We start from the raw sequence: 19,906 nt of genomic DNA, 5'->3' as shown, positions 1-19,906 counted from the left end.
TTTATAACTGTAATTTGCTTCGTTGCTTTAGAGAAGACAGCAGCAGCGCGGCACTCGACTTGATGTTCGACTCTCTCTGTGTGTGTAATAGAGTTACAGGTTTTCAGCATTTCTTCATGCAACGGTGGCCTGTGTTAAGTAACAATGGTTTTCTGAAGCACTCCTGAGCCCACGTGGCTGTATTTATATTTATCACAGTATCATGACTTTTCTTATGCAGTTTTGCTCTACACAGACACTCTCCAGATTTCCTGAATCCTTTTACAATGTTATGTACGGTAGATGGTGAACGATATAAATAATTTGTAGTATGTTCCTTTTAAGCTGATTGATTCTCTGATGAAGTTTGGAACACAGTGGTGAGCCACGCCCCATCATTGCTTGTACAGACTGATCTTGATCCAGGTGGATCCTTTTATAGCCGATCATGATTCCTTCACCTGGTATCGACTCACCTGCTCACTGTGGAACCTTTCAAACACTGAAACCCATTTTACAAAACTTTTTATGGGTTAAGTGAAATATTTTTTGTATTAATTCTGTTTTTATTTACATTATAAAATCGTCTTGTGTCCCACCGTAGTCGCTTAATGATGGGAGCATCACGAGGAGGAAACAGCAGCCAGTCTGAGTCGACGCCTGAACATGATCAGGGATAAAATTATCTTGTGTATTTTAATTCTATTTAAAACTTAAATGTTTTAAGCTTGAGATCTTCTGACTGAGAAGAAACTGAACAGTAAATAAAAAGGTTTGGGCTTCTAGGGGAAAAAAAACTATAAATAAAATAATAATTAAGCAAACATAATCACTACACTCACAATGTTCTGACCTCTCATGTTGATGTTTGCAGTGGGGTGTTAAATTTTAACATTTATTGTCCACTAACACTGTTTTTGAGGCTCATCACATTCTCGACCCCACCAGAACCCACTCACACACACAAGATATTTCAGGTTGCACAGAGCCCTGATCTCCACCCCACTCAACACTTTTGGGATGAATCGGGACGTGTGAGACAGGCCTTCTTATCTTAACATCAGTGCTCTTGGCTGAAGGGGTACAAATTCCTACAGACACACTCATACTCGGAGCGGAGGCTGTTATACCCGGGACGTTATTGTAGGCACGGTGGGGTGTATATATATATATATATATATATAAATAAATCCTGATATATATATATATATATATATGTGTGTATATATACATGACGTCACGAAGCGTGCGCGCCCCGCAGTCCTGACAATGCGCGCTCCCGGCAGCAGCATCAGCAGTATCTGGTATCAGTGCGGGCGATCCGGAGCCGCGGGTTTCAGGATTTATTCTGATTTACCTGGTCGGATCTGAAGCAGATTATTTGTATTGATCAGTTTTGGGATGATTATTGATCAGGGCGCGCTGCTGGGGGTCTGTCATCCGCTTCTGTTCACCTTCAAAACACTGCGTTGTTCATCAGTCCGGGTTGCCAGATTGCGCTGTGATTTTGACTATAACAATGGCCTTCACTTCTTAGATATTTAAATTCGTGGATTTGTTGATAATTTTGTTTCCTGGCGCGTTTTTATGGTGATTTATTCTAAATTAACGTCATTTTATTAGTTACTAGTTTAATTAATAGCAGGGAGGGGTTTTAAAGCTGAGCAGGACAGAGAATCCCTGCAATCTGGCAACCATGAACCGGGAGGGTGACTCTCCAGTAAACAGGAAGGTGGTTAAGAGCGCGGGGGCTGCAGAGCCCGGGGTCACAGGTGCAGCAGCATCACCAGGTGAGACACAGTTCAGGTAAACGGGATGCGTGAAACGGATGGTCGTGGCAACCTGGAGCAGTGCTGGATAGATAACGGGACTTACAGTAAATGGGTCGCGTCCCAAACCGCATTTAGAGAAACGCAGTGCACTATGATATAGTGAACAGAACTAATAAACACACTTCAGATCTTAATCACTTCTGAAACTCTTCTTCTTCTGTGACTGAAAGATTTAATTTATATTTAATTTATATAAAAATCTGCCGAGTCAAAACTAATCAGACGGTCTGATGGTGATTAATGTGATGATGTAGAAGTTCTGTGTGGTTTCATCACCTCCTCATGATAAATAACTACAGCTAATGACTTCTCTGTGTCCATATAAATAGGGCTAGTTTGATTATGCCTATTTAAAGTTTATATAGTGGTCATGGTCACATTTATCATCAGTTTATTAAGATTTCTAACATAAACGATCTATCTGTTTCTATAGCTGAATCTCTGACTCCGCCCTCCGCTCCTGAGAGAAGGCTTCTGACCAATGGGCACGCTTCACCTGTTCGTCTTCCGGCCAATAGCAGCAACCAGCCAGATAATCAGTGTAGGTATAGTCTGTGGTGATTCTGGAGGATGTGGAAGGTATTTCAGCTCACAGCACAGGAACGGGCGTGGCCCTCACAGGTCCCGCCCAATATACTGAGGTGTGAGAAGAAATAAGTTCATGATGGGCACTGAGGTGGAGGAACTCAACCCCACCCAACAGCTCATGGGGTGAATTGGAACGCTCACTGTGAGCCGGGCCTTCTCCTCTAACACCAACACCTGACCTTCTAAATGCTCTTTACACTGAAGGGGCACAAATCTGCACAGTGGAAGAGTCAACATTTGTGTTAGTGTCATTCTGGAACTCCACCGGGTACCTGTATGGAGGTTCCTCTGTGAGGTTCCTCTGCTCCTATATGGAGGTTCCTGCCTGGTTGTGAATGTTCTGATGCCCTCTTCTCCTCCTCCTGCAGGTCTGGAGGGTTTCCTCAAAACAGACGACAGGATGAGACTGGCGAGGGAGAGGCGAGAGGAGAGAGAGAGGAGTCTGGGTGAGAGACGCTTCATGGTCTGAGTGTTCCAGTGCGTGGATGTTGATGGTGGTGATGATTGATTATTGATTATTGATTATCAGCGATGAGAGAGCAGATGATCCTGGAGAAGGAGCGTCGAGCTCAGCTGCAGTACGAGAGGAGCAGGGAGGAGCGGTGGAGGCGTTTAGAGGAGCAGAAGCTGAAGGAGGAGCAGCGCAGGGCCGCGGTGGAGGAGAAGAGGAGGCAGCAGCTCGAGGAGGAGAAGGTCAGACTGATCTCACACACAGTCGGTAATGAAGGTCACGACAGAGACTGATCTCCTCGTTCATTTCCTCATGTAGTAATAAATTAATGATTGAATGAATGAATAAATTAATTAATGAACTGATGAATAAATGAGGTGATTCGGTGACGTGTTGCTGGTGCAGGAACGTCTGGAAGCTCTGATGAGAAAATCACTGGAGAGAAGCTTACAGCTGGAGAACAGGAACAAACGCTGGACATGGGGGGCCAACGGGGGGCCCGGTGAGTACTGTGAGAGAGAGAGAGAGAGAGAGAGAGAGAGAGAGAGAGAGGTTGAGAGAGAGAGGGTGAGAGAGTGAATGAATTAATGCAAAGATGACATGAATTAGGAGGGCAGAAATGAGAGAGTTTATGTACACACACACATATATACACACACATATACACACACATATATACACACATATACACACACATATATACACACACATATACACACACATATATACACACATACAGTGTATCACAAAAGTGAGTACACCCCTCACATTTCTGCAAATATTTCATTATATCTTTTCATGGGACAACACTATAGACATGAAACTTGGATATAACTTAGAGTAGTCAGTGTACAACTTGTATAGCAGTGTAGATTTACTGTCTTCTGAAAATAACTCAACACACAGCCATTAATGTCTAAATGGCTGGCAACATAAGTGAGTACACCCCACAGTGAACATGTCCAAATTGTGCCCAAATGTGTCGTTGTCCCTCCCTGGTGTCATGTGTCAAGGTCCCAGGTGTAAATGGGGAGCAGGGCTGTTAAATTTGGTGTTTTGGGTACAATTCTCTCATACTGGCCACTGGATATTCAACATGGCACCTCATGGCAAAGAACTCTCTGAGGATGTGAGAAATAGAATTGTTGCTCTCCACAAAGATGGCCTGGGCTATAAGAAGATTGCTAACACCCTGAAACTGAGCTACAGCATGGTGGCCAAGGTCATACAGCGGTTTTCCAGGACAGGTTCCACTCGGAACAGGCTTCACCAGGGTCGACCAAAGAAGTTGAGTCCACGTGTTCGGCGTCATATCCAGAGGTTGGCTTTAAAAAATAGACACATGAGTGCTGCCAGCATTGCTGCATAGGTTGAAGACGTGGGAGGTCAGCCTGTCAGTGCTCAGACCATATGCCGCACACTGCATCAACTCGGTCTGCATGGTCGTCATCCCAGAAGGAAGCTGACGCACAAGAAAGCCCGCAAACAGTTTGCTGAAGACAAGCAGTCCAAGAACATGGATTACTGGAATGCCCTGTGGTCTGACGAGACCAAGATAAACTTGTTTGGCTCAGATGGTGTCCAGCATGTGTGGCGGCGCCCTGGTGAGAAGTACCAAGACAACTGTATCTTGCCTACAGTCAAGCATGGTGGTGGTAGCATCATGGTCTTGGGCTGCATGAGTGTTGCTGGCACTGGGGAGCTGCAGTTCATTGAGGGAAACATGAATTCCAACATGTACTGTGACTTTCTGAAACAGAGCATGATCCCCTCCCTTCGAAAACTGGGCCTCATGGCAGTTTTCCAACAGGATAACGACCCAAAACACAACCTCCAAGATGACAACTGCCTTGCTGAGGAAGCTGAAGGTGAAGGTGATGGACTAAACCCAATTGAGCACCTGTGGCGCATCCTCAAGTGGAAGGTGGAGGAGTTCAAGGTGTCTAACATCCACCAGCTCCGTGATGTCATCATGGAGGAGTGGAAGAGGATTCCAGTAGCAACCTGTGCAGCTCTGGTGAATTCCATGCCCAGGAGGGTTAAGGCAGTGCTGGATAATAATGGTGGTCACACAAAATATTGACACTTTGGGCACAATTTGGACATGTTCACTGTGGGGTGTACTCACTTATGTTGCCAGCTATTTAGACATTAATGACTGTGTGTTGAGTTATTTTAAGAAGACAGTAAATCTACACTGCTATACAAGCTGTACACTGACTACTCTAAGTTATATCCAAGTTTTATTTCTATAGTGTTGTCCCATGAAAAGATATAATAAAATATTTGCAGAAATGTGAGGGGTGTACTCACTTTTGTGATACACTGTATACACACACACATATACACACACACATACGTATATACACACACATATACACACATATACACACACACATATATACACACACATATATACACACACACATATACACACATACACACATATATACACACACATATACACACATATACACACACACATATATACACACACATATATACACACATATATACACACACACATATACACACATATACACACACATACACATACACACATACACACACACATACGTATATACACACACATATATACACACATATATACACACACACATATACACACATATATACACACACAAACACACACATATACACACAAACACACACATATACACACACACACATATATACACACACATATACACACATATACACACACACACATACACACACATATACACACACATATACACACACATATACACACACATATACACACATATATACACACACAAACACACACATATACACACAAACACACACATATACACACACACACATATATACACACACATATACACACATATACACACACACACATACACACACATATACACACACACATACACACACATATACACACACATATACACACACATATACACACACATATACACACACATATACACACACATATACACACACATATATATACACACACATATACACACCTACACACACATACACACACAGTATGTGGCATCTACACCTACACACACATACACTTACACACACACACACTCCTGCTTGACCGTAACCCTCTGCTCTCTCTGCCCTGGCACTGCCATCCCTCCACTCCCCGATACCCAGGTGACTCCGCCCTTCCCCATGACCCCATGGCTCACTCTTCTGCTGTCAACGAATCAGGCAATGGTATGAAGCCCAGCCGCCTCTCAGCCCCGCCCCTCTACTGTGACTGACGCATATTCGCATGTAGTGTGTTGTTATTGTGGTGTTTATTAGTGTGTGTTGTGTTTCCTAACAACTAACAAGATGTTGTCGTGCAGATATCACACACACACACACACACACACACTTCACTCATGAGAGTTTTTGGCCGAGCACCTACACGGACAATGATCGGCGTGTCTGAGGGTTGGATGCCGGAGTGATTGCGCATAACTGCTGCAGTTACGCCCTCTGCTGGGGATAACGTAGATTGATCCGTGACTCTCTGAGCACGATACGGATCTCCGTATGAACCCTGGTGCAGGTGAAAAGAAGCGGTTGGTACTGCACACATGTTGGAGGGTGTGTGTGTTAGTCACGACCCTCCTCAGTCAGAAGTGGAGGTCTGCAGCAGTAGAGGGGAAATACCACAAGGGAATTGGATACGACTAAATTGGAGGGAAATTAGGGGACAAAACAAAAGCACAAACCTCTTATAGCATCACTCTGATTTAAAGCTCAAACCCTCATTAAAGTAAGAGATCAACAAGGTTCCTCTGTGGTTCCCCTGTGGTTCCCCTGTGGTTCTGCTTTGGTTCCACTGTAGTTCCGCTGTGGTTCCGTTGCAGATCAGTAAAACTCCCATGAGCCCAACAGAACATGAACAGAACATCTGCACCACATCACCACACTCACACGTTTCATGATGGACGTCTCTTCTCTCTCCTCAGTTCTATCCAGTCCTCACAGGTCACCGTACCGAGGATCACCCAGCCGCCGGCGTGCCAGGGGGACGAGTGCCGGGGCAAATTCAGCCCCCAACACCCCAAAGGTCAGGAGGGGGAGGAGGAGCATTTCTGGGTCCGATTGGGCTGGAAGCTGTGATGTGATTCATTATGAGACAGGATAGGTGTTACCATAAAGGGTTTATTCCTGATATTTTACTTATTATACTTATTTATTATTCCTGATATTGTTTATTTATTTATTTTGTGGGGGGGGGGGGGTTAGGGTTAGGGTTAGGGGGGGGTTCTGATATTTGATCTCGTCCGTGTTTGGGCCGAGGGTTAGATGATGTGATTCCTGCTGTGTTTACAGAAGGAGAGATCACACACAGGAAGAATCACGACTGGATCTCCTGTAAGACGAGACCGATCTCCTGCTGACATCATCAAACACTCATCATCAAAGTACACACACACACACACACACACACACACTAACACACACACACATATACACACACACATATACACACATACACTAACACACACACATACACTAACACACACACAAACACACATACACACACAGCCATATAATCCTTTATTTTATCAAAATGTATCATACAAAACAAATGATTTCTTTCATTTCTAACATTATGTGTGTGTGTGTGTGTTTATGTGTGTGTGACTTCTAGAGGTCGTACTCAGTCTCCTGTTCCAGTACACCATTACCCATCATCCCCTCTGAGACACCGACCCAACGACAAACGAGTTCTAGTTTCTGACCCTGCAGGTAAAAAACCCACAAAACCTGAGGAACCTGGGAGAGTGGACACGCCCGGAATCAAACCCTCCGAGAGAGGAACCCCTAAACCCCCCAGTGCACCATCAACCCCCATAAAGGGTCGAGCAGCAAACCACGGTCCGAGGAACAGCGGGTCCGAAACACACGAGAACCGCTCAGGTACTGAGGGTACTGCAGGCAGGAACACGGGTGAGAGAGACACCCGGCCTCTACTAAACTAGTTCTACTCTTTTACTAAACCAGTACTACTAACCCAGTACTACTAAATCAGTACTACTAAACCAGTACTACTGTTTTACTAAATCAGTACTACTAAACCAGTACTACTGTTTTACTAAACCAGTACTACTAACCCAGTACTACTAACCCAGTACTACTAAACTAGTTCTACTGTTTTACTAAACCAGTACTACTAACCCAGTACTACTAAACCAGTACTACTGTTTTACTAAACCAGTACTACTAACCCAGTACTACTAAAACAGTACTTCAAACCAGTACTACTGTTTTACTAAACCAGTACTACTAACCCAGTACTACTAACCCAGTACTACTAAATTAGTTCTACTGTTTTACTAAACCAGTACTACTAACCCAGTACTACTAAACCAGTACTACTGTTTTACTAAACCAGTACTACTAAACCAGTACTTCTAAACCAGTACTACTGTTTTACTAAACCAGTACTACTAACCCAGTACTACTAAACCAGTACCACTGTTTTACTAAAACAGTACTACTAACCCAGTACTACTAACCCAGTACTTCTAAACCAGTACTACTGTTTTACTAAACCAGTACTACTAACCCAGTATTACTAAACCAGTACTACTAACCCAGTACTACTAAACCAGTACTACTGTTTTACTAAACCAGTACTATTAACCCAGTACTACTAAACCAGTACTTCTAAACCAGTACTACTGTTTTACTAAACCAGTACTACTAACCCAGTACTACTAACCCAGTACTACTAACCCAGTACTACTGTTTTACTAAACCAGTACTACTAACCCAGTACTACTAACCCAGTACTTCTAAACCAGTACTACTGTTTTACTAAACCAGTACTATTAACCCAGTACTACTAAACCAGTACTTCTAAACCAGTACTACTGTTTTACTAAACCAGTACTACTAACCCAGTACTACTAACCCAGTACTACTAACCCAGTACTACTGTTTTACTAAACCAGTACTACTAACCCAGTACTACTAACACAGTACTACTAACCCAGTACTACTGTTTTACTGAAACAGTACTACTAACCCAGTACTACTAAACCAGTACTTCTAAACCAGTACTACTGTTTTACTAAACCAGTACTACTAACCCAGTATTACTAAACCAGTACTACTAACCCAGTACTACTAAACCAGTACTACTGTTTGACTAAACCAGTACTACTAACCCAGTACTACTAAACCAGTACTTCTAAACCAGTACTACTGTTTTACTAACCCAGTACTACTAAACTAGTTCCTGGTACAGAAGTGTAATCACGTGTAGAAATGATTTCGGCTTGATTTATTTTGTCTCCAGTTGCTGCAGTAACGGCGGATTCTGATGAAGCGTCTCGTCTGTTAGCGGAGCGGCGGCGTCTCTCTCACCTGCAGAAAGAACAGGAGAGGTATCACCTTTATTTTAGTCACTTAATATTTTAATGTCTCTCAGTCGATGTTCCGGTTCATCCCAGAGCTGTTGAGTGGAGCTGAGCTCAGGGTGTGGCTGTGCTGTAAATATGCTGTTCCCAGTGAGTGAGGTGTGTTACTGCAGTTATTTGGGACACGACCTGATGTTTTATTCCTGCTTTACAGACACAGAATAAACCTGCACAATGAATTCTGGGAAATGTGAGCAGGTGGTTAGTTAACGTCTCATCTTTCACTGTTTAAGACTGAAACTTCAGCAGCAGCAGAAACAGGAAGAGGAGCAGAGGAACAGGAAGGAACGTCAGGATGAAGAGAAGGACCCGCAGGACAAGCTGGAGATTCAGGTTCATTATTTCAGAATTACACACAGAACCATCAGTAATGATCTACCACCATCGCTCAGTACTGATGAGCATCTCTCCTGGAGTGTTTATACTGGTTTCCACCTCACCTCACAAAAATGTGTGTGTGTGTGTGTACTTTGTGTGTACTTTGTGTGTGTACTGTGTGTGTGTGTGTGTGTGTGTGTGTGTGTGTTACAGAAGAGGGAGGTGGAGGTTCGTCAGAAGCAGAAACGAGATCTGATGCAGCAGCAGGAGGTGCAGGAGAGACAACAGAGGAAAAAGGTTCAAATATCATCACTGCACCATCATCATCATCACTGTACCATCATCATCATCACTGCACCATCATCACTGTACCATCATCACTGCACCATCATCATCATCATCACTGCACCATCATCATCATCACTGCACCATCATCACTGTACCATCATCACTGCACCATCATCATCATCATCACTGCACCATCATCATCATCACTGCACCATCATCACTGTACCATCATCACTGCACCATCATCATCATCATCACTGCACCATCATCACTGTACCATCATCACTGCACCATCATCATCATCACTGCACCATCATCATCACTGCACCATCATCACTGTACCATCATCACTGCACCATCATCATCATCATCATCATCACTGCACCATCATCACTGTACCATCATCACTGCACCATCATCATCATCACTGTACCATCATCATCATCACTGCACCATCATCACTGTACCATCATCACTGCACCATCATCATCATCACTGCACCATCATCACTGTACCATCATCACTGCACCATCATCATCACTGCAACATCATCACTGTACCATCATCACTGCACCATCATCATCATCACTGCACCATCATCACTGTACCATCATCACTGCACCATCATCATCATCATCATCACTGCACCATCATCACTGTACCATCATCATCATCACTGTACCATCATCACTGCACCATCATCATCATCATCACTGTACCATCATCACTGCACCATCATCATCATCATGTCAAGTCAAGTCAAGTCAACTTTATTTATATAGCGCTTTTTACAATATACATTGTCTCAAAGCAACTTTACAAAATCCAGGACCAACAGATACAAAAACCCCTGCACTATCATCACTGCACCATCATCACTGTACCATTATCACTGCACCATCATCATCATCATCATCACTGCACCATCATCACTGCACCATCATCATCATCATCACTGCACCATCATCACTGTACCATTATCACTGCACCATCATCATCATCATCACTGCACCATCATCATCATCATCACTGTACCATCATCATCATCACTGCACCATCATCATCATCATCACTGTACCATCATCATCATCATCACTGCACCATCATCATCATCACTGCACCATCATCACTGCACCATCATCACTGTACCATCATCACTGCACCATCATCATCATCATCACTGCACCATCATCATCATCACTGCACCATCATCACTGCACCATCATCATCATCACTGCACCATCATCACTGTACCATCATCACTGCACCATCATCATCATCATCACTGCACCATCATCATCATCATCACTGCACCATCATCACTGCACCATCATCATCACTGCACCATCATCATCATCATCACTGTACCATCATCATCATCATCACTGCACCATCATCACTGCACCATCATCATCATCACTGCACCATCATCACTGTACCATCATCACTGCACCATCATCATCATCATCACTGCACCATCATCATCATCACTGCACCATCATCACTGCACCATCATCATCATCACTGCACCATCATCATCATCACTGTACCATCATCATCATCATCACTGCACCATCATCATCATCACTGCACCATCATCATCATTACTGCACCACTGCACTATCATCATCACTGCACCATCATCATCATCACTGTACCATCATCATCATCATCACTGTTCCATCATCATCATCATCATCACTGCACCATCATCATCATCACTGCACCATCATCATCATTACTGCACCACTGCACTATCATCATCATCATCATCATCACTGCACCATCATCTTTGTACCATCATCATCCTCACTGTTGTGTGTTTGTAGAGGATTGAGGAGATCATGAAGAGGACGAGGACCAACAGTGGAGAGCTGAAGGTACCAAAACACCTCAGTGATTGTTTCTGTCCCAGCACCAGAACACAGGACGGTTTACTGGTTTTACTGGTGGAGGTTTTCTGATGTTGAGGTGCACTGGTGTTATTAATGATGAAATAATAAAAAATGATTAATTATTGATTGTATTGACAGAACGAGGACGTTCAGGAGCTTCAGTCTCCCCCGTCACAATCACTCTCTCCTCCAGGTGAGAAGAACACTCTCATTAATACATGGTTCATCCAGAGGGCGGGGCCGGGGGGGGGGGGGGGGATCTGGGTATCCATAGTAATAATAACAATTAAATCCTGTCTGGTGTGATGCAGCAGATTTGTGTTGTTTCAGGTGAAATTCAAGTGAGCTCAGAGGTGACTGGTGAGGTGAAAGCTCCGCCCACCAACGGACAGGTGCGCTCTGCTCCCCAAACCAGCGGATACTAATAATTTTATACACAAATACAAATAATTAAATCCATTAGATTCTCTTTACATTAAAATAGGAATATAAACTCATAACATTATTGTAGTGTTTGTTATAATGGACAGGTGAGGCTACACCCACCCACACCAATCAGCAGGCAGGAGAGCACAGAGAGGAAACTACACCCACCTGCACAGGTGAGCAGCACAGTGCACACTCAGGTGAAGAAACAGGAACATGAGGGACAGGTGAGAAGTCCTACATCCCAGCAGAACAACGGCCCGATGAAAAGCCCCACCTCACCACAGGTGAAAAGCCCCGCCTCACCACAGGTGAAAAGCCCCGCCTCACCACAGGTGAAAAGCCCCGCCTCCCCACAGGTGAAAAGCCCCGCCTCCCCACAGGTGAAAAGCCCCACCTCTGAACAGGTGAAAAGCCCCACCTCCCCACAGGTGAAAAGCCCCGCCTCTGAACAGGTGAAAAGCCCCACCTCCCCACAGGTGAAAAGCCCCGCCTCTGAACAGGTGAAAAGCCCCGCCTCCCCACAGGTGAAAAGCCCCGCCTCTACACAAGTGAAAAGCCCCGCCTCTGAACAGGTAAAAAGCCCCACCTCTACACAAGTAAAAAGCCCCGCCTCCCCACAGGTGAAAAGTCCCGCCTCTTCACAGATGAAAAGCCCCGCCTCTGAACAAGTGAAAAGCCCCGTCTCCCCACAACTGAAAAGCCCCGCCTCTCCGCAGGTGAAAAGCCCCGCCTCTGAACAGGTGAAAAGCCCCGCCTCTCCACAGGTGAAAAGTCCCGCCTCTCCACAGGTGAAAAGCCCTGCCTCTGAACAGGTGAAAAGTCCCTCCTCTCCACAGATGAAAAGCCCCTCCTTTGAACAGGTGAAAAGTCCCGCCTCTCCACAGATGAAAAGCCCCTCCTTTGAACAGGTGAAAAGTCCCGCCTCTCCACAGGTGAAAAGCCCCTCCTTTGAACAGGTGAAAAGTCCCGCCTCTCCACAGATGAAAAGCCCCTCCTTTGAACAGGTGAAAAGTCCTGCCTCTCCACAGGTGAAAAGCCCCTCCTTTGAACAGGTGAAAAGTCCCGCCTCTCCACAGATGAAAAGCCCCTCCTTTGAACAGGTGAAAAGTCCCGCCTCTCCACAGATGAAAAGCCCCTCCTTTGAACAGGTGAAAAGTCCCGCCTCTCCACAGATGAAAAGCCCCTCCTTTGAACAGGTGAAAAGTCCCGCCTCTCCGCAGGTGAAAAGCCCCTCCTTTGAACAGGTGAAAAGTCCCGCCTCTCCACAGGTGAAAAGCCCCTCCTTTGAACAGGTGAAAAGTCCCGCCTCTCCACAGATGAAAAGCCCCTCCTTTGAACAGGTGAAAAGTCCCGCCTCTCCGCAGGTGAAAAGCCCCGCCTCTGAACAGGTGAAAAATCCCGCCTCTTCACAGATGAAAAGCCCTGCCTCTGATCGGGTAAAAAGCCCCGCCTATCCACAAGTAAAAAGCCCAGCCTCTCCACAGACGAAAAGTTCCGCCTCTCCGCAGGTGAAAAGCCCTGCCCTTGATCAGCTAAAAAGCCCCTCCTTTGAACAGGTGAAAAGTCCTGCCTCTCCACAGATGAAAAGCCCCTCCTTTGAACAGGTGAAAAGTCCCGCCTCTCCACAGGTGAAAAGCCCCTCCTTTGAACAGGTGAAAAGTCCCGCCTCTTCACAGATGAAAAGCCCTGCCTCTGATCGGGTAAAAAGCCCCGCCTATCCACAAGTAAAAAGCCCAGCCTCTCCACAGACGAAAAGTTCCGCCTCTCCGCAGGTGAAAAGCCCTGCCCTTGATCAGCTAAAAAGCCCCTCCTTTGAACAGGTGAAAAGTCCTGCCTCTCCACAGATGAAAAGCCCCTCCTTTGAACAGGTGAAAAGTCCCGCCTCTCCACAGGTGAAAAGCCCCTCCTTTGAACAGGTGAAAAGTCCCGCCTCTCCACAGATGAAAAGCCCCTCCTTTGAACAGGTGAAAAGTCCCGCCTCTCCACAGATGAAAAGCCCCTCCTTTGAACAGGTGAAAAGTCCCGCCTCTCCACAGATGAAAAGCCCCTCCTTTGAACAGGTGAAAAGTCCCGCCTCTCCACAGATGAAAAGCCCCTCCTTTGAACAGGTGAAAAGTCCCGCCTCTCCGCAGGTGAAAAGCCCCGCCTCTGAACAGGTGAAAAATCCCGCCTCTTCACAGATGAAAAGCCCTGCCTCTGATCGGGTAAAAAGCCCCGCCTATCCACAAGTAAAAAGCCCAGCCTCTCCACAGACGAAAAGTTCCGCCTCTCCGCAGGTGAAAAGCCCTGCCCTTGATCAGCTAAAAAGCCCCTCCTTTGAACAGGTGAAAAGTCCTGCCTCTCCACAGACGAAAAGTTCCGCCTCTCCGCAGGTGAAAAGCCCTGCCCTTGATCAGCTAAAAAGCCCCTCCTTTGAACAGGTGAAAAGTCCTGCCTCTCCACAGGTGAAAAGCCCCGCCCCTGATCAGGTAAAGAGCCCCTCTTTTGAACAGGTAAAAAGCCCCTCCTTTGAACAGGTAAGGAGCCCCGCCTCTGAACAGGTGAAAAGCCCCGCCTCTCAGCAGATAAAAAGCCCCTCCTTTGAACAGGTAAGGAGCCCCACCTCACCACAGATGAAAAGCCCCGCCTCTCAACAGGTGAAAAGTCCTGCCTCCCCACAGGTGAAAAGCCCCGCCTCTCAGCAAAAAAAAAGCCCCGCCTCACCACAGATTAAAAGCCCCGCCTCTGAACAGGTGAAAAGTTCCGCCTCTGAGCAGGTGAAAAGCCCCGCCTCTCCTCAGATGAAAAGCCTCGCCTCTCCTCAGATGAAAAGCCCCGCCTCTCCTCAGATGAAAAGTCTCTCTGATCAGATTAAAACCCTGGCCTCTCCATGGGTGAAAAGCCCCGCCTCTGAACAGGTGAAAAGTCCCGCCTCTGATCAGGTGATAAGCCCTGCCCCCCAAACTGCAAATGGCCAGATAAAAAGTGACTTTTTGCAGCTGAAATCTCCCGCCTCTGAACTAATGAAAAGCCCTGCCTCCTTACAAGGCACCGGGCAGGTGAAAAGCCCCACCTCTCCACAGGTGAAAAGCCCCGCCTCTCCTCAGATGAAAACTAATGAACTAATTAAAAGCCCCGCCTCCTTACAAGGCACCGGGCAGGTGAAAAGCCCCGCCTCTCCACAGGTGAAAAGCCCTGCCTCTCCACAGGTGAAAAGCCCTGCCTCTCCACAAATGAACAACCAGGTGATAAAATCTCCCTCTGATCAACTGAAATCTGAACACACCTTTCAACAGGTGAACACCAATCAGCATCCCAACAGCCATGTGAGGAACCCCGCCTACGAACAGGTAAAAAGTCCCGCCTCCCAGCAGGTGACGGGTCACGCCCCAGAGCAGGTGAGCGGCCGGGTGCAAATCTCTCCGTTTCAGCACGTAAAAAACCTGCTGATAAGCCCCGCCTCCAAACAGGTGTACATCCATGTAAACCCGCAGGTGAAGACCGACATCATAGGGTCATCACAGGTAACATCAAAAACCACTTTGGGTAGCCTGGCCCCCTTTAGCCCACTTCCTGTATCACAAATCCCGCCCCCGCCTAGTCACCTGGAGTCTCCAGGGAAAAGAGGCGGAGCCAGGAAGGAGGTGCAGTCGATGGAGGTCAGGTGAGGTTAATGATCATATTCATTATTAATTAGATGAGTGAATGAATGAGCCGCCCCTTGTATTGGTCTGGTTTCCCATCAGCCCCGTGTGTAAGGAGGAGCTGGTCTCCATCCCCAAGTTCTCTCCGGTGGCTGAAGTTCAGAATGCGGTGAATAACGCTCGCAGTAACGCGCTGGAGGACCTGCTGGATCTGACGGGTCACGTGGCGTATCCCATAATGCATCACGGCACCAGGAATGGAGACTGCAATAAAAACGTACTTCAACCGAAACAGCCTTCGAACCCCCTGAACACCAAATAAAGAGGAGAGGTGAGCGCACCCACGCATTCATACAGACGGAAACATCTAGAGAGGAGAGCGTGAATAAATAACCTCCCTGACGTGATTCGAACCCTGGATCTGAGGTTCACTTTCTGCTGCACCACCCACACCACCGTGTTCAGACTAGTCATTTTCTTACATTATTATTAATGTGTATTAAATAACGGCAGCACGGTGTGGGTAGCACTGTCGCCTCACAGCAGGAAGGTCCTGGGTTCAGTTCCCAGGTGGGGCGGTCCGGGTCCTTTCTGTGTGGAGTTTAGCATGTTCTCCCCGTGTATGTGTGGGTTTCCTTCGGGAGCTCCGGTTTCCTCCCACAGTACAAAGACGTGCAAGTGAGGAACTGGAGACACTAAATTGCACCCTAGGAGTGTGTGTGTGTGTGTGTGTGTGTGTGTGTGTGTGTGTGTGTGTGTGTGTGTGTGTGTGGAGTGGTGACCTGTCCGAGGTGTTTCCTACCTTTCACTCAGTGAATCAGACCCACTGTGACCCTGACCAGGATAAATTGGAGGTAAAACAGTGAATAAATGTATTAAATATTTGGTTCTACACGGATCCGGATCCTTTATGTAGAATCATGTGTTAGATTTAATGTTTGCTGAAATTAATATTAAATTAATTAAATTAATATTTCTAATGATTTCTTTGATTTTTCTGTTTTTGCAGATGAAGGAAAAAGAAGCAAAAGACAAAAATCATGACGTTTCATCATCAGATCTGTAACGTTTGATCTTCAGAATCAGTTCCAGTACATAAACACACACATACCAGTTCCAGCTCCGCCCGGTGTATCATCCTGACGTTTATTCTCACCTCACCGTGAACATCAGCACTCACCACATCACTCAGATCTAATCAGTTTCTCTCTCACTGTTTATTGTCAGACTGGCACGGCGGCTCGGTCGGTAGCAGTGTCGCTTCACAGCAAGAATGTCTTGGGTGCTTTCTGTGTGGAGTTTTGCATGTTCTCCCTGTGTCTGTGTGGGTTTCCTCCCACAGTACAAAAACGTGCAGTCATGATAAATTGGAGATACTAAAATGCCCCCTAGAGGTGTGTGTGTGTGTGTGTGTGTGTGTGTGTGTGTGTGTGTGTGTGTGTGTGTGTGTGTGTGTGTGTGTTTGTCCTGTGATAAAGTTGCACCCACTTTTTGCCCAGTGAACTGCATCCACCGTGACCCTGACCAGGATAAAGCGGTGGTAAAACAGTGAATGAATGTTTGTTGTCAGGGTAAACGTGATGACGTGGCATGAATCTCTTTACTGTATTAAACTGCTCTGTCATGACAAACAGGAGATAAACACACTCACTCTGTACAGCTGCTACAGCCACAGCGCCCCCTGGCTGCAGCACTCAGAATGTGTGATATTAACATAGGGAATAATTCTCATAGCACAACAACGACTAACAGTATAAATATGATATAGAATGTTAGGGTAGCACCTTAAACATGCGTTCCTTCGTTTATATAAGATAATAATATTATACACAAAGATAAAGTGTGTTTCATTCAGGTGGAATGCTAGCTCATAAATATAGCATGAATCTAACCTGCTAACTCGCTAAACTCCCGCTGTATTTGTATATAAGAACCTGTAGATACGTTACATGCATTATAGAGCGTGTATGTAGAGTCAAATGCAAAAGTTTGTGCACCCCGATCGTTGATTTTCCACATTAAAGTAAGCGAGTAAATACAGGAAACAAACTTGTTTATTTACTTTAATGTATTGAAATAAAAACGTCATTAGCAGAGGTGGTACATTTAATATTTTGTTTTTAATTCATTCAAATAATATAGAAAATTCTTTACCAAAAAGCCATATTTAAGTTTGTTTCCTGTAAAGACTGTGTTCATGTTTTTCCATGAAGAAGCGATCACACTGGAGAGTTTAAACTTTTACTCAGCTTGCTCGTTAGCTAGCTTGGCGCAGGCACGATCCTTTTGCAATTTTTCTTACTGCATTGTCCTAGTTTGGATATATCCAGTTCCTTGCCCTCTGGCGACCTCTGTCACTGGTCAGTGAGGATCACTTCTTTTCCCCAGACAGTAGTGGATTCTTACAGAGAGCTGGAACATGTATGGAGGAACACACTACACTTTCTGTACTCCTCCACCACTCCTGCTGATTCCTCAAACAGCCAGCAGGAGGTGCTGTTACAGCAGCAAGGAGGAGCCATCCAGCCTGTCCTCCATTAAACATGACCAGTAGTGTCTGCAGAGTGCCAGCCTGGTCAATGCTGGGCGAGAGTTTTAGTCTGAGTGGTTCAGCACAAGTATATTGTGTATTTATCTGTACAGGAAGTGTAAATATGTTTGTAAAATCAAAGTTCTCATGAGTGAAGAGAAAAACACTAAACAGCTAAAATAGCATCATTTATTCTTACAGAATTGATGCTTTATTATTAAATGAGGTACTAACAGCTCCTGCATGAGCGGCGTGTTCGAGCGGTGTCATGGCGCTGTGAGTTCTGAATTACTGCACGTGTAGACGCTAGCGTTTAGCTCGAACAGGCCGCGTATGTCACTCACTAGCTTGCTGTGGCGTGTTTGTTAGCTAGTTATGCTTTTTAGCACATTTATCAATACAGGAACAAACTTTAATCAATAAATAGACTCAAACGCACTAAGAGAGTATTTCAGGACGTATGGTGAGCAGTGTAGCGTGTAGCTATGGTGTAAATATCTGTACATGCAGCGTGTGTGTGTGTGAGATGATGGCTGACCAAAGAAACGTGTTTATTGATTATTGAGGTGAATCTCAGTGTGGTAGATCGTAACCCCACAACGCTGCTCAAACAAACATAGCTGTATTTCATGCTAATATGCGCTAATGCACTTACATTTACTCTTAAACAAACTCGAGGCTGTAACTTTATAACCGTGTTAGCTAATTATGCTAGCCAGTTTGCTCCAAATAAGCTGCAGTTAAGGTTCATGTACGCCTAAGATGCTAACCAAACACAACTGTGCTAACATGGTGTGGAATTATAATGCTGATGATGTTGAAACACGCTCGCATTTCATCTCTGGTTATGAGATGTATTTAGCTAAGAGATTTAACACGGTTAGTGTTGATACTGAATCTTTAGCCAGGTTTAGTCTCTGTCCTGAATGTTAGAGCACTTTAACTGATCGGGTTCTTTGATGGAAGATTTTCTATGTTGGATTGTTGGTGCATCCTACAGTATTCTCATTAATCTACCAGACTTATTAACATTAATAATTAGGAAAACAGGAAGTGCGACTCCTCAGTTTTAAGGTCATTACTGCTGCATCCATGTGAAAATACACCATGAAGGAAACGTTTAGCTTGCAGATCTTCATTCAGCCCTAATACTGTATAAAACCAGCTGATATTAATGGGGATGTGGTGCATCGTACTGCTGCTATGTAATGAGTACAGGAAACGATAGATACAACAGGATTAATAAAACTGAGCATCCTTATTTTATTCCATGCAGACAGATGAGCTTACCGCATCTATGAAATGTACTTTCTGTAGATGACGTTAGGGGCATGAACGCCATGCTATGGTTATAACAATGAAATAAAATAAGAAACAATAAAATGAATTTTGTGTTTATTGTGTCGCCTCTGAGAAAACAAAAACTTTGTATTTTATGTAAAACTTTAATTACAAGTTTAATTTAAGCCTTATTTCACATTCTTGTAATGTACTGTAGTTAGAATCAATAGATTTTTTTTCAGATGTAGTTTTATGCACTTAGTT

General features: G+C 45.1%; 1 protein-coding gene across 3 annotated transcripts; it reads left to right on the top strand.

The window, feature by feature from the left end:
* The first annotated feature begins 1,305 nt into the window (after window positions 1–1,305).
* Window positions 1,306–17,931, top strand: LOC134303524 (mucin-2-like). 3 transcript variants are annotated; one of them, XM_062988954.1, is made up of 18 exons: window positions 1,306–1,769; window positions 2,245–2,352; window positions 2,768–2,845; window positions 2,929–3,092; window positions 3,256–3,352; window positions 6,007–6,069; window positions 6,816–6,916; window positions 7,183–7,274; window positions 7,505–7,803; window positions 9,158–9,245; window positions 9,512–9,611; window positions 9,810–9,893; window positions 11,714–11,764; window positions 11,918–11,972; window positions 12,110–12,171; window positions 12,310–15,851; window positions 15,934–16,162; window positions 16,841–17,931. In XM_062988954.1, exons 1-17 carry the CDS (start codon window positions 1,676–1,678, stop codon window positions 16,151–16,153), a joined length of 5,298 nt encoding a protein of 1,765 aa, XP_062845024.1. In that variant the 5' UTR covers window positions 1,306–1,675; the 3' UTR covers window positions 16,154–16,162; window positions 16,841–17,931. The 3 variants fall into 3 exon arrangements, with proteins under 3 accessions (XP_062845024.1, XP_062845026.1, XP_062845025.1); XM_062988956.1 differs by lacking the exon at window positions 6,007–6,069; XM_062988955.1 differs by lacking the exon at window positions 11,714–11,764.
* The last annotated feature ends 1,975 nt before the right edge of the window (window positions 17,932–19,906 follow it).

This window comes from Trichomycterus rosablanca, chromosome 26 (genome assembly GCF_030014385.1).
Source record: "Trichomycterus rosablanca isolate fTriRos1 chromosome 26, fTriRos1.hap1, whole genome shotgun sequence".
NCBI classification, from domain to species: Eukaryota; Metazoa; Chordata; class Actinopteri; order Siluriformes; family Trichomycteridae; genus Trichomycterus; species Trichomycterus rosablanca.
This window is presented reverse-complemented; position numbering and strand designations above follow the sequence as displayed.